This window comes from Aythya ferina, assembly GCF_964211825.1.
Source record: "Aythya ferina genome assembly, chromosome: 1".
Classification (NCBI taxonomy): Eukaryota; Metazoa; Chordata; class Aves; order Anseriformes; family Anatidae; genus Aythya; species Aythya ferina.
In genome coordinates this window covers 181476457-181491802 of record NC_140296.1, presented here as the reverse complement: position 1 = coordinate 181491802, position 15346 = coordinate 181476457, and the positions used below count along the sequence as shown (strand labels likewise).

At 52.0% G+C, this 15346-nt stretch overlaps 1 protein-coding gene and 1 long non-coding RNA gene across 2 annotated transcripts; one reads left to right on the top strand and one right to left on the bottom strand.

Annotated features, from left to right (window-relative positions):
* The first annotated feature begins 172 nt into the window (after positions 1–172).
* LOC311439472 (uncharacterized protein) lies at positions 173–14658 on the top strand. The gene is made up of 13 exons (XM_084525168.1): positions 173–2354; positions 3096–3210; positions 3453–3821; positions 4308–4445; positions 5100–5248; positions 5394–5455; positions 6065–6220; positions 7044–7156; positions 7586–7727; positions 8635–8817; positions 10629–10811; positions 11203–11441; positions 14179–14658. The coding sequence occupies exons 3-13, from the start codon at positions 3763–3765 to the stop codon at positions 14285–14287; spliced, it is 1533 nt and encodes a 510-aa protein (XP_084381294.1). The 5' UTR covers positions 173–2354; positions 3096–3210; positions 3453–3762; the 3' UTR covers positions 14288–14658.
* On the bottom strand, positions 12476–14308 carry LOC311439484. The gene is made up of 2 exons (XR_014694748.1): positions 14203–14308; positions 12476–13506 (listed from the first exon to the last, which is right to left on the bottom strand). It is a non-coding gene; the product is annotated as an uncharacterized lncRNA (long non-coding RNA).
* Positions 14659–15346: the final 688 nt, after the last annotated feature.

Here is a 15346-nt window from a genome sequence, read left to right as displayed (position 1 = left end):
GACAACTGGCAGATCAACCGCAGCTATGGATGGATGGGGAAGTAATGCTGTGCCCCTGCCAGCGGCAGGAATTAGAGGGAACGGTCAAATGAGTAGGGGAGGGGAGAAGCAAAGCCCAGAAGGGAGAAGAGAAGACGACAAAGACCCGCACTACATGACATGGTTTATTAAATGCCAAGGTGGGCGACAGAACTTGGAATTAATGGCAGGCTGTTATCTGCACAGAACCGCTGTGTTCTTGCCAGCATGGTGGGGGCAATGGCTGCTCTTGCTCACTGCCTGGAAACTGCCCAAATTAGGGGGCTGAAGGCAAGTGTTGGCAGTCTTCTTCCACCTTGGTAGAACTATGCCTTGTTTTCTGGACTGGGACGTCCTCTGCTCCACCTTCATCTGATCTGTAACAATGTTCAGCTGTGAAAACAGGGAAAGGCACAATAAGAGGGAAATGCTTAAGGAAGGAACGCATGTTTTCACCTCCAACTACAAGCATTTCAGAAGTTAGTGAAAGAAATTCCACAGGCTCCACGCAGAACATCTAAAGGGAACCTGCAAAGGACTATTGCACACCAGTGTTGTTAGCCTTAGTCCTGTGCAGCCCGCTTCATCCTCAAGTGTCCCTACTCCCTAAGCATTCAAACTGGGCATTCTTTGGAAAACTACTCCTAAAATACAGCTAAAACTACTCCTAAAATACAGAAGGCCCTGCAGAGTGACCTGGACGGGATGCTTCGATGGGCAGAGGCCAATGGGATGACATTCAACATGGCTAAGTGCCGGGTCCTGCACTTTGGCCACAACAATCTCACGCAGCGCCACAGGCCTGGGGGAGAGTGGCTCAAGAGCTGTGCAGAGGAAAAGGATCTGGGCGTGTTGGTCGATGCTGGCCTGACCATGAGCCAGCAGTGTGCCCAGGTGTCCAAGAAGACCAATGGCATCCTGGCTAGTATCAGGAACAGCGTAGCCGGCAGGAACAGGGAGGTGATTTTTCCTCTGTACTCTGCTCTGGTGAGGCTGCACCTTGAGTACTGTGTTCAGCTTTGGGCTCCTCAGTGCCAGAAGGACATCGAGGCCCTGGAACGTGTCCAGAAAAGGGCTGCGAAGCTGGTGAGGGGCCTGGAACACAAGTCCTGTGAGGAGCGGCTGAGGCAATTGGGGTTGTTTAGTCTGGAGAAGAGGAGGCTCAGGGGAGACCTCATTGCTGTCTACAGCTACCTGAAAGGAAGGTGTGGCGAGCTGGGGGTCCACCTCTTCTCTCAGGTAGCTAGTGGCAGGATTGGAGGGAATGGCCTCAAGCTGCACCAGGGGAGGATAAGCTTATAAATTAGGAGACATTTCTTCTCAGAAAGAGCAGTCGGGCATTGGAGCGGGTTGCCCAGGGAGGTGGTGGCGTCACTGCGTCACTGTCCCTGGGGGTGTTCAAGGAAAGGTTGGACCTGGCGCTTAGGGACGTGGGTTAGTGAGTGACATTGGTAGTAGGGTGATGGTTGGACCAGATGATCCTGAAGGCAACTTCCAGCCTTAATGATTCTGTACAAGTGCAGAGAACAACCCTGTATGGGCTGCTGCAGGGCATGTTAGCTCCATCCCAGCCAGACCCAGTACAACTGGGGCAGGTGCCAGCTCAACCATGGCCCCAGGGAAGTAATGCAGTGCCCTTGCCAGCCAGGCATGTTCTCGATGCCTCCTGAGGAGCCCAGCCCCGTCGCATGGCCCGAGATCCCCATCCACGCTGCGGAAGAATGTCAACTGAGGCACAAAGAGCTCTGAAGGCAGGAGCCAGAAACTGCCGCAGTCACTGCAGGACTGTGGGGGAGTGTGGCCCTCCAACCTAAGGCCACACCTAGTGACGCCCATTGTGACACCTAGTGACGCCCCTGATGATGCCCATTGTGACATCATGTGACGTAATGCTGAGACACAGTATATATGCACCCCTGCCCCCAGCAGTGCTCAGTGCTGTTGCCTCTGCTGTGGGAGCAAGAGCACTGCCCTGGCTGGGAGTCTCGGTGCGTCCCTGCCCTGCCTGGGAGCGCCAGGCCACAGCCGCTGCTCGGGGCTCGGCTCCCCTGCCCCTGCGCCTGTCCGTGTCGGACCCAAGCAGGGCCCGCAGGGCTCCAGTGGCCCCAGGTGGGCTTGTGCCCACATCCTTGCTGCAGCATGGAGAGGCTCCTGGGGCACCAGGAGCATCCGATGCCCAGCAGCACTTTGCTGTCCAGAGACAGCGATGCCCACCAGCTGCCAGAGGAGGGCCTGCATGGGCTGCACCGCGCGGCTGCCCGTGGCGACCTGGCCCGGCTGAGACAGCACTGGTGGCTGAAGAAACTACGCAAAAACCGTCTGGACCAGGCAAAGAGGTGAGGGGCTGGGGGGCATCTTAAAGGCTTGGGCTGGGACCGCTCTCCCGTGGCGTGCGAGCTTCAGCCTGGTGCCACTGCGCACGCGGCTCTGGCACCAACCCTCCTTCTGCAGCAGGTGTCAGCAAGAGCTGAGGCGATGGAGGGATGAGACTGGGCCTTGTCCGGCCAGGCAGTCACTGGCACTGGCCATAGTCAGGAGAACGTGCTCCTAGCAGCCCTTGGCAAAGCCTTCAGCCCTGCACGGAGAGACGGCTGAAGTGCAGGGCAGAGTCAGGAGCACGGCAGCAAGGGCACCGCCTCCCCTGGAAGCCTGGGTCAGGGCTGATCACTGCGAGGGCTTTTCCCTCTCATCTGGCAGAGGGGAAAAATCCAGCTTTGCTTGGAATTGCTGGGGCGGCTCGAGCGCTGCTCGAAGGGTGTGCCGCCGACCGCCACCGCCCTGTCCTCTCCCTGTGGGGTTGTTTAGCAGCCGCTCGGGCATTAGCAGTTCTCTCCTGTCTGGTGGGTGATCAGCGTCGCGGCGGTCACCGCCCTTCTGCTGCTTTTGTGCCGTTTTGATCGTGGAAAAACTCGGAGGCTTACACAGACTTCAGAGTCTTCATGGAGTTCCACAGCCTCCAAAGCTTACGTTCTGCTTGGCATTGGCAAGTGGAGACTTGTGGCCCTGCGCGTGTTCCAGAGCCGGGAGTGATTTCGGGCACTGCCTGCCTGTGGAAAGCTAATTTATTTTGGTTTTAGGACACCTCTGCACCTTGCTTGTGCGAACGGCCATGCAGATGTTGTTCGATTCCTGGTGCAAGAGAAGTGCCTGCTGAACCTTTGCGACAACACTGGCAGAACGCCACTGATGAAGGTATGTGGAACACGTTACTCTGCTCTAAGTGGGACTTTATCGATTGTGCTTCAAGTGACAAGTGTCTTGCTGCATTCTTCACACCAACCTGTAGAGAAACCTGAAAGTTGTAATCGGCACGTAATAGGCGTACACGAGCTCGTCTTGGAAGACGCTCTTATCTTCCAGCACCGGGAAGCTGCTGTAGCTGTGACAGACTGAAACATGGCACAAGTCCTTCCTTTTCTTTGTGTTGTTTGCAGGCAGTGGAGAGCCAGCATGAAGAATGTGTGGCGATTCTGCTAGAGCACCATGCCGACCCAAACCTGGAAGGTTACAGAGGCAACTCTGCCCTTCACCTGGCTGCCGCAGCTCCTAACACATCTCTAGCAGAGATGTTGGTTGAGCATGGTGCACACCTTGAAGCAAAGAACTGGGTAAGTTTTGAATTTGGGTAGCGCTGCTCTTTGGGAAAGGCACCTAATTCATCTGGGCTGTTCTGACTGGGGTTCTTTATCCTTTCAGGAGGGAAATACCCCGCTTCTCCTTGCCATCTCCAGCAATCATGAAGAGATGGTAAACTTTCTTCTTCAAAAAGGAGCGACTGTGTGTGATAAAAATGACTTTGGAAGGTGAGGCATTGCTCCAAAGTGCATGCGGGTCTCCTTAGCATTGTCACTGGAAGGATCAGGAGAAAGAGAGTCAGTGTTGTCCGAGAGACAATGGGCATTAAGTGAAACAAGAGGCCTTCCCAGAGCTGCTTAGGAGAAACCCTCTCGGCATAAGGAAGGTTAATCAGGGGAGCAGGTGGTGCCAGGGGTTTGAGCAGCCTCCATCCTTGGAGGCTTTGAAGAGCAGCGTGGAAGAAGCCTTGAGCAACGTGGTCTGGACTCGTGGTCTGGGCTGACTCTGTTCTGGGGAGGCGGTTGGCCAGGAGGCGTCCCGAGGTGCCTTCCAGCCTCAGTCCTGCAACACTCCCCTGTGTGTGGCTTTGCTTTCCCTGAGCTTGTAGGAATCGGGGAGGGAATTGTTTGGGGAGTAGACAGGGGGTAGAATAATAACAACACAGAGCCTGCAAATGCTGCTATGTTTCATAAATCATCTTTTGGATGCTTTAGGACTGCTCTTATGCTTGCCGCTTCTGTTGGGGAAATGGATGTAGTAGAGCTACTTCTTTCCTACGGTGCTACCATTGCTTGCAAAGATGTTGCTGGCTACACGGCTGTGGATTATGCTCTCCACTCGGGACACATTGGGTGAGTGTTTTGTACGTCGCTGTCAGAGCGGCTGAGTTGTCAGAGTGTCCATGCTGATTTGTCACCCTCTGTGGTAGATGCACAAAGTTTAATGAAAAGAAAATTAGAAATCCCGCTTGCGTTACTAAGCCCAGTTCCACTCCACTGGCCAGGAAAGAGGCACTCTTTCTTTCAGTGTTGAGTCACTGTCAGAGCAGCTAACAGAGTTGTCAGAGTGTCTGTGCTGATTTGTCACCCTTAGTGGTAGATGCACGAAGGCTTAATGATATCTTCAGACCATTCTTGAAGCTGGGCTCAGTGATGTCTTCTCATAAGTCTCCTTCCCAAGTCAAGAGAGGATTTGGAAGTAGAGGAGAACTTCCACCCACAAGGCTCTCCTAGAAATCCCGCTTGTGTTGCTAAGCCCAGTTCCACTCCACTGAGCAGGGAAGAGGCGCCTGTTCTTTCAGTGGAGATCTTACCAGTGTCCCTTCAGATAAACCCTCAAAGAGATCCCTGGTGGCGTAGCAGGTCCACCATCATGGGGAGACTGACACCGCACACAGACAGTTCTGAACCGGTTCCAAGTCAGTTGCTGTCCTCGGCAAGAGCAAGGATCCTGAGCAAGGATGTTTTGGATCTGACTGCCTGTACGTTCTCTCTTTCTACGCGTAGCATTGCCAGGAAACTGGTAGAACGCGCACACTGTGAAAAGACGGGAGAAGCTTCTGCTGATGCTGCGCAAGACACAGTAGTCCCCAGCAGATTTTGCCCTCTGACGACTGAGCGTTTTCTATTTCACACACGTGCTTTGGATGGAGAAGGTAGGATCCTGTAGTGTGGAAGAGCTGATGAGGACTGTGGCCTGATGTCAGACCCTTTCCCGTATTTGGGGTCAGGGCTTGACTGGCAGGGAAACGCAGAGTGCCAGGAATGCTAACACTGTCTTGCTTTGTCCGTCCCTTGTAGGCGCCCTGCCAGCTGTAGGAGCAGAGCAGGAGGAAGAGGCTGAATTGCCCACGGATCACGAGGTACTTTCTGTGAAGGGCCCACTGGCTGCCACTTGGCTCGCTTACTTTGGGGCAAGTTTACCTCTGGGCTCGCTTCCCTCTGTTGCTGCCTCTGCCACATGTTTGTGACTGGGGGCCCTTGAACTTCTTGTGCTCCAGCCCAGCTCTTCAGTTTGCACTGAGCTGGTGAAACTGCTAGGAGACCTGGGTCCTGCTGCAGCCGGTCTTTCAGTTACAGTTCCAGTCGAGGGGAAGCATATTCTACATAATGAAGCAGCAAAGGTTCTTCCTGCTGCTTGAAATCTTCTGAGCTTCTCAAAAGAACAGGCCCTAAGTGGATTATTGCTTTTGACCGTACGCCACCAGCACTAAAATAACCTTTAGATGGACAAGTTTTAGGCCAACAACCAACGGATAGCAGAGCATGGCTCATACAGAGAGCTGCTGATAGTCGAAGCTAAGAAAGATGGAGAGAGGTTCCCAGCTGCGCAGATGCCTGGTGCTTGTGTGCGTCTGACCCTTCATTTCACTCAGAAGACTAACCTAATAGTAGAACGAAGAGTAACAGCACGGCTCATATTCCCATGTTCTCACTGACTTTGTCATGCTCACGGAACCCCATTTCTTTAGGATCGAGACAGACAGCTGCAGCTGGAGCTTCCTGTTGCTCTTCAAAGACTATTAAGGTTACAAGAAGCCGCACGGGAATATACTGAGAGCCAGCGCAGTGACATGGAGAAAGGCATACAGTGCTTGCGAGCGCAACTGAACGTATTTCAAGCTGAGGTATGGAAAGGCTGCACTATAGGGATAAATCTGAGAGCGGTTGTGCTTTCTCTTCCCTTCTTCCCCCCCTTCTGCTGGTGACCAACACAACGGGCCTTTGGAGGAGCTTTTCATAAGCTGGAGGTGCAAGGCAGTGTGTTAGGAGCCACCTCCTTGTGAGCAGACGGCATCAGAGAATGATAGAATATCCGAGTTGGAAGGGACCCACAAGGATCATGGAGACCATTTACCGTTTTTGTTGCCCTCCATTGGACGCTCACTCGCAGCTTTATATCTTTCTTAAACTGTGGCGCGCAGAACTGCACCCAGTGCTCTACGTGAAGCCGCATCAGCGCAGAGAAGAGCAGGACATTCACTTCCCTTGACTGGCTAGCCAGGCCGTTCTTGATGTGCCCCAGGATACGGTTGGCCTTCCTGGCCGCCAAGGCACCCTGCTGGCTCACGCTCAGCTTGCTGTTGATGAAAACCCCAACAGCCCTTTCTGCGGGACTGCCTCCCGGCATCTCTTCCCCGGTCTGTACGTGTAGCCAGGGTTGCCCCTTCCCAAGTGCAGAATCCAGTGCTTGCTCTTGTTCAACTTCACATTGTTGATGATTGCCCAGCTCTCTAATTTCTCCAGATCTCTCCGCAAGGCCTCACCACACTTAACAGTTCCACCCAATTTGGTATCATCCGCAAACTTGCTCAGAAAGCCTTCAAGTCCTTCATCCAAATCATTTATGAAAACATTGAAGAGGACTCCTCATAAAATGGAGCCCTGTGGAACCTCACTAGTAACAGATCTCCAGCCTGATTATGCAATGTATCTCTTCTGTTTTGAAAGTGTCAGTGTGAGAGAAGGAAAGAGAAGAAGCAGGTCGAGTTGAAAAGCCCAGTCGAAGTGCGTCTCGAGCAGGAAATGAAAAGGAACAGTGAACTGCAGAGAGAATGTGACAGGTATGGCTTGTTAGCACTTTAAAGAGAGATCCCATAGAGTAGAAATCAAGCTTCATGGAGGCTGATTGTAAAAGGAGGTGAGGGTAACTGTCTGTGAGCAAATTCAAGCCTCACGCTAGGCCTTACAAGGCTCTTCTGTAAGCGTGCCTATGCTTTTACAGAGCTGCCAAAAGAACTTCAAATGCAGGTTGCCCTGCAAGTCTCCTGGGAGGGAAGGAAGTCCCTTCTCCATTTGTTCCTCCGTTGAGGCGCAAGGTGGACCCTCCAAGTGATCTGTGGCACTGGAATGCTGGTTTTTCTCAGTAACTCCTGGTCTGTCAAGCACGTTAAAGAAGAAGCAAGCCACCTCTATGCTGTTTATGTCTGAGAATGTGAAACAGGCTGGTAGTTCCTTCACCTCATTGTTTTCTTGACTAACTTGCTGCGCAGGTTAAGGAGGCATCTGGACGCAGCTCTGCAGAAACTAAGCAAATATGAGGCCAGAGAAAGAGAGACCCAGTTTAATACTGCAGAAGACATGACGAGCAGCTGCTCTGAGGGGGCCCGTGAAGTTGATAAATTAACAGCAAAGGTGAGCTCTGGATTCTGCAGGATTTTGTGATTTCTTTTTTTTTTGTCTGTTAATGTTTGTACCTGTGTTGTTCTTTTCTATACTGCTTCTCGTATTGTGAGTTGTCTGTTCTCTCCTCGGTGCTCCTTCTGTTGTCAAACATAGCGGGTAGTGTAGAACGAGTCAAGTGCCCTTGTGGTGGCTCATTGAAGAATTCTGTTAAATGATAGTGAATGGCATCATGTCTAGGAAGTGTAAAATGAAGATTAAGTTCCCGTTTTGTCTTTCGTTTGTTTGTTTGTTACTCCTTTGTTTCTTTTGTGAGGGTTTTGGTTTCGCTTTCTGTCTATTTATAAAAGGCAGGAACCTCCCGAGTGTATTTTTAGTAGGTATAAAAAAGGGTCTGTTTCTGGAGGATGAGGGCAAGACAGCACCGCAGTTGACCTTTGGGACTTAATGGAACATCTGCTATATCCTCCGTATCCTTGCACCCACACATCAGCTTTGACCAGGAGAGAAAAGGCCTTCCTCCAGCAGCTCTGCCAAAATGGCCTCCTGAGGCACTGTTTGCAAAGCTTTCAGAGTAACGGCAGGAAGAGCATTGGTTGCTCGTGCCTACTCCGTTCTGCACTGCAGCGCTTCCCCCCCAACACACACAATAGGCGTTCTTTCTGGTGTCTGGGTAGAGGCGTGTTTGATGTCCCATGAGCAGAGGAGCATTTCGGGCAAGAGCGTCCCTAGCACCTTTCAGGCCAGTCTCCCTGCAGAAGAACCGAGGAAAGATGGAAACTTGGGGAATCCTGTCAGCAGTGACCTAAAAGCTGTTCTGTTAAAAGACGAGCCTGCCTTTACTTTGCTTTCAATACCAAGTCAGAAGGTGACAAACACCATCTTGACGCCCTACCCCTTTGTGCTTTGCTCTCCACAGCTCAAAGAACTTTCGCAGCTGCTGGAGATGGAGTCTGAAAAACGCAGGCAGCTAGAAGCACAAAATTGTGACCTGCAAGACGAGCTGTCTGCTCTGTGTGACTCTCAGGAAAAACTGGAGAAGACCAATGGCCAGCTGCAAGAAGAGGTGGCATACATCAAAGATCTTCTGAAGACTTCCAAGGTGGGTCACGAGCAAAAGCAACAGCATGAGACAGAGATAAGAAAGAGCCTGACAAGGAACAAGTGCTCATACCAGAAGTCGCAGGACATATTTGTATTTGGGGTCTTGCCCCTCTTTCTTTCTGTGAGGCGTTGTTCTCCACTGGCACAGAAGTCCCCGCAAATTGTGTATGGAGCCTTTGGAAAAGGCTTACAAGCAGAGCACTGTCTTACAGAGGCAAAATGTCTTAGTACTAGCTCTGAGGTAAAAACGGAGTGCTGAGAACTGGTGTCAACCAGATTAAAATGAACGGTTGACCTGGGGCAGTTTCTGGGTTCTGCCTTGACAACTGGTGGTAGTGAGGAGGCAGAGTGGCCTAACCTTAGTGAGGCTGAGCCCTTGAAACTGGCTATGTGATAGGTAAACATGAGCTCTGGATTCTGCAGGATTTTGTGATTTTTTCTTTTGTCTGTTAATGTTCATGCCTGTGATGTTCTTTTCCATGCTGCTTCTTGTATTGTGAGTTGTCTGTTCTCTCCTTGGTGCTCCTTCTGTTGTCATCCATAGCAGGTGAACGCAGATGCAGTTGTCGTTATGAGTCAAAATGAACGTGCAGAGCAGTATCTGTGAGGGCACTCTGAGGGCAGGCTGCTCTGTGGAGGAAGGACGAGCTGAGAGTCACAGCAAGGCTGGCGGGCTCAGTGGCTTCACAGGCCATGGCACAGGCCCACAGCACTTTTCAGGTCTGGCAGGAGCAACTCCACCTGTCTGAAGTTGGCTCTGCCCAAGATCACTTCTGGAGCCCTGTCTTAGGAGTTGAGCCAGTGACGCTTTTGTAACTTGCCGCTCACCAGCCGCTGTCTCAGCCTGTCTTTCCCTAGCCAGGGGCACCCTGATGTCGAGGACCAAGAAGTGCTTTTGAGCTGCCGTGGGTGTCTTGTTCAGTTGCATGGAACCCTTTAGCTACCTTTCCCCTCGTTACTGAGAGGTGCTGCTAAGGCACACGTGTGCTTTAGAAGGTTCTGTAGAAGGCCTCAAGTGCCCTTGTGGTGGCCCATTCTTAGTCCAAAGGCTCGTAGCATTCTCGTGGCTTCACTGCCATTCGAAGAGTTCTGTTATTTGAAAGGAAATAGCATTGTGTGTAGGCACTGTAGAATGAAGATTATTTTTTTTTTATTTTATTTTTTTGTTTGTTTCCTGAGGGTTTCTGCTATTGTTGTTGCTGTTCTTGTTTGTTTGTTTGTTTCTATCTATTTATAAAAGGCAGGAACCTCCCGAGTGTATTTTTAGTAGGTATAAAAAAGGGTCTATTTCTGGAGGATGAGGGCAAGACAGCACCGCAGCTGACCTTTGGGACTTAATGGAACATCTGCTATATCCTCCGTATACTTGCACCCACACATCAGCTTTGACCTAGAGAGAAAAGGCCTTCCTCCAGCAGCTCTGCCAAAATGGCCTCCTGAGGCACTGTTTGCAAAGCTTTCAGAGTAACGGCAGGAAGAGCATTGGTTGCTCGTGCCTACTCCGTTCTGCACTGCAGCACTTCCCCCCCAACACACACAATAGGCGTTCTTTCTGGTGTCTGGGTAGAGGCGTGTTTGATGTCCCATGAGCAGAGGAGCATTTCGGGCAAGAGCGTCCCTAGCACCTTTCAGGCCAGTCTCCCTGCAGAAGAACCGAGGAAGGATGGAAACTTGGGGAATCCTGTCAGCAGTGACCTAAAAGCTGTTCTGTTAAAAGACGAGCCCGCCTTTACTTTGCTTTCAATACCAAGTCAGAAGGTGACAAACACCATCTTGACGCCCTACCCCTTTGTGCTTTGCTCTCCACAGCTCAAAGAACTTCCGCAGCAGCTGGAGATGATGTCTGAAAAACGCAGGCAGCTAGAAGCACAAAATTGCGACCTGCAAGAAGAGCTGTCTGCTCTGTGTGACTCTCAGGAAAAACTGAAGAAGACCAATGGCCAGCTGAGAGAAGAGGTGGCATACATCAAAGATCTTCTGGAGACGTCCAAGGTGGGTCACGAGCAAAAGCAACAGCATGAGACAGAGATAAGAAAGGGCCTGACAAGGAACAAGTGCTCATACCAGAAGTCGCAGGACATATTTGTATTTGGGGTCTTGCCCCTCTTTCCTTCTGTGAGGCGTTGTTCTCCACTGGCGCAGAAGTCACTGAACTGAACAGAATTATGTATGGAGCCTTTGGAAAAGGCTTACTTTCTCCTCCTGAGAAATAGGATCGTTGACCTGTGGTAGTTTCCGTGTTCTGCCTTGACTGCTGGTGGTAGTGAGGAGGCAAGTGCCCTGCCCTTAGTGAGGCTGGGCCCTTGAAACTGGCTATGTGCGACTGATGGGGGGATGGTTCTCTTCTTTTTTGTGGTGATGGAAATTTCATTATCTTCTTCAGACACGGGCAGCCTCCCCAGACATGCAAGAGCTGTCAAGATCTCCTCCTTGTGCTTCTCCGAGCAAGAAGCCAACGCACAGAAGCAGAGATGCTGAGTCTGAAGAGGAGGATGGAGGGAGAAAGACACCGCAAGAGCATACTTTTCCAAATGAGTCTGTTGAGGCAAAACTGGAAAGGTACAAGCACTACTATCGGGAGGAACGAAAGCTCAGAAGACTTCGAGAAAATGACCTGCAAAGGTATGTCCAGACTGCTTTTTGGAGTGAGAGCAAGATGCTGCTTTTTCATTGTTCGTTCTCCTCCTAAGAACCCTCTTGTATGTCTGGTCAACATGATGTCAGTAAATATGCCTACAATTGCACAGTCCCTCTCTGCGCCTGCTCCACGTGGGGTCCCTCTCACGGGATGCCGTCCTTCCTGAACTGAGCCTGCGGGGGCTGTCCAGTGCTCTTCAAGCACTGCTCCCACATGGCTCCGTACCACGGGGTCCATCCCCCAGGAGCAAACTGCTCCAGCACGGGTCCCCCATGGGTGGCAGCTCACCCTAGCCCCCCTGCTCCTGCATGGGCTCCTCTCCACGGGCTGCAGCTCCGGCCCGGGCCCTGCTCCCGTGGGAGCTCTCCATGAGCCACAGCCTCCTCCAGGCCACAGCCACCTGCTCCACCGGGGGCTCCTCCACCCATGGGGGGGCTGCAGCGTGGAGATCCTTCTCATAGAGGCCACCTCTGCAGCCCCTTGCAACCCAAACCTTGCCATGCACACCCAATACAGCGATGTAAGGCAGAAAAGAGGAACTGCATGTCCTATTGTCGTGGCAACAAACTAAGAATGCTTAAAGAAGTATGAGCCTTCTAGAGAGCAGAACCTGATTCTGTGAAGTCTATGGCTTTGGCTGCCATTTTGGCAGCAAGTCTGAGATTGGAGTTTTCCTTAGGCAGGGGAGGATATCCCTGACTCTTTATGCAGGTGATGCATCTTCCAGAAGAAGCCACATAAATCCACAGCATCGGCGATACTTCTGCACCATGGATGCAGGCTCTCCAAAAACCTCAAATCAAATGATGTTTTTGTGTTTAGACGCCATTAATCCCTTCCACTCTCAGAAGTCAAACGCTTGTCAAAGACCCGGAGAGTAGCTTTGCCAAACTTTAACCAAATATAATTCTTGCATGCATCTGACTTTTTCAGAGCTCGTCAGAGTCTAGACAAAAGCAACGCTAAGCTCCACCGGAAGCACCACTGAAGCCTGCGTGGCTAAGGTCAGCATTCATAAATGTTATTCTCAACCTCTCGGAAAGAATATCTGTGAGCAAGCTTATGCTTCTGAGCCTCAAGTTAGAATCCCTTTGTGGGTCCAAAACACACCGTCTTTATGCTAAAACAACTGCTAAGCATCAGAAGAGTACACAACTGTATGGGGGAGGGCTGAAGACCTCTGGTCATGGCGGGGGTGCAGAATACAGAGTGCCCTTCTTCTTCTGCAAAGCCATAAGGGAAAGAGTGAACGGAAAGGGAGAATAGACAAAATGACCGTACAAATGGTAATGAGAGAACAGGCACCAGACAAAGACATGCCACACCGAAGGCTGCGGTAGGGCCAGGTGGCAGCACGAAGATGTTTGCCTTTTCAAAGGCAGATCCTTTTCAACGTTTTCAAGGTGAATGCGGAAGCTGCATTTTAGGAGTAGTGTTCCAAAGAATGCCCAGTTTGAGTGCTTAGGGAGTAGGGACACTCGAGGATGAAGAGGGCTGCACAGGACTAACGCTAACACTGCTAAGCAAGAGTCATTTGCAGGTTCCCTTCAGATGTTCCGTGTGTAGCTTCTGGAATTTCCTTCACTAATTTTTCACATACTGGTAATTGGAGGTGAAAACATGTGTTCCTGCCTTGTGCATTTCCTTATTTTGCATTTCCCTGTTTTCACAGCTGAACATTATTACAGATCAGATGAAGGTGGAGCAGAGGACGTCCCAGTCCAGAAAACAAGGCGTGGTTCTACCAAGGTGGAAGAAGTCTGCCAACACTTGCCTTCAGCCCCCTAATTTGGGCAGTTTCCAGGCAGTGAGCAAGAGCAGCCGTTGCCCCCACCATACTGGCAAGAACGCAGCGGTTCTGTGCAGATAACAGCCTGCCTGTAATTCCAAGTGCTGTCGCCCACCTTGGCATGTAATAAACCATGTCTTGTAGTGGGGGTCTTTGTCTTCTTCCCTTCTCCCTTCTGGGCTTTGCTTCTCCTTTCCAATGGCCATGTGACCATTCCCTCTGATTCCTTCTGCTTGTCTCCCTTGCTGACCAGGAGCATTCTGTGAACAGCAAATGTGTTATTTCCGTTGTGAGAATCAGACCAAGCCTTTTGCAGATGTGTCTTGTGAGTTTCACAGTACCAAGGGAAACTCAGGGGCAAGCTAGGGACAAGGGCTTGGGATGGCAAAAGGGAGAATACACAAAGACAGAGGTGTCATTTGCCTCCTGTGGCTAGAAATGGTTCCCTTGCAAAAGGGATAGCCCACGACAAGCGGGGGACCTCAACCACACTGTCCATGAGGCTGGCAGAGAGCTTTAATGCTGTGGCCAGATTTCTGAATGCAGGGCAAATGATTTGTAGGCTTCAAACCAGCATCCTCTGAGCAAGGTGTTCTCCTGGGAAGGAGACTCGGGCTCTCCCATATAAAGAGATCTTCTGACACTCATCTGGCAAATTCGGGGAGGGCTGAAGGGATAGAGGAAAACACCACCTGCGTGCCCACTGCATCCAGCAATTCCCTCTATCCCCTGAAGTCCCTTTTGGAAGCCTCCAGGCTTCTCTCAGCAATTTCGTCACTGCCAGCCTGAATTCTCACCAATGGGGAAAAATCGGAGGGGCTAACAAGGTCAGGAAGTTTCCTGGGAATGGCCTTGACCCGAGCCCCAGGTAGGCTTCAGACTTCCCTATGGGTAGGGTCTACCTGACATACGGGGCCCTCTGTTCCCTTCAGAAGGGAGTCGCCTACAACCATTACCCTTCTTTCCTTCTGGCTGGAGGAAGTCTTGAAGCATGGAGTCGACTTGCCAGGTCCTTGTGGCTCCCTCGCCTGCCTCCAGTGACCTAGATGAGGAAAAGCGCCTTGCCACCGTGATCCCCTGCTCCGTCACAGCACGCGACTGCCTCGGACTGTGAACCTCTACAGAGGGAGAAAGAGAAGGGAGCAGGGGGAACTTCTCATCCACTGTGAAGGATTCACATTGCAAGACTCCTTGTTGGCCTATGCAGTGACTGTGGGACACACCTCTGTGGTGGTTTTACTCCGGTGGGCAGCTGAGCTCCACCACAACCGCTTGCTCACTGCCCCTCCTCAAAGAGAGGAAAGGGCTCAAGGGTTGAGACAAGAATGGGGAGATCACTCAACAATTATTGTGAAGGGCAAAACAAACTCAGAGTATGGAAATTAATAAAACCTACTGGCTATTATTAACAAGCTACAGAAGTTAGAAACAAAGGAAAGAAACCAAAACCACCTTCCTCCCATCCACCCTCTTCCACCTTCTTACCCCAAAGAGCATGGGGGAATGGGTGCTGCGGTCAGTCCCTGATGCTTTTGTCTCCACCGCTCCTTCACGGTCACCCTCTGCCCCTGCTCCACGTGGGGTCCCTCCCGCGAGACGCCCCGGACACAGCCTGCGGGGGCTGCCCACAGGCAGCAGCTCTTCAAGCACTGCTCCCACATGGCTCGGTACCACAGGGTCCATCCTCCAGGAGCAAACTGCTCCAGCACGGGTCCCCCACAGGCATCAGCATCCCCCAGACCCCCTGCTCCTGCGTGGGCTCCTCTCCATGGGCTGCAGCTCCGGCCCGGGGCCTGCTCCTGCGGGGGCTCTCCATGGGCCGCAGCCTCCTCCAGGCCACAGCCACCTGCTCCACCGGGGGCTCCTCCACCCATGGGGGGGCTGCAGTGTGGCGATCTGCTCCGTGTGGGACCCATGGGCTGCAGTGGGACAGCCTGCTCCACCAGGGGCCTCTCCACAGGCCGCAGGGGAACTGCTGCTGCGTGCCTGGAGCACCTCCTGCCCTCCCGCTGCATTGAGCATGGGGGCTGCTGTGGGATTATTCTGGGTTGTGCCTGCGTGCACGAGGGGAAGGGTCTGGGGTGCCTGCGAGCACAGTGG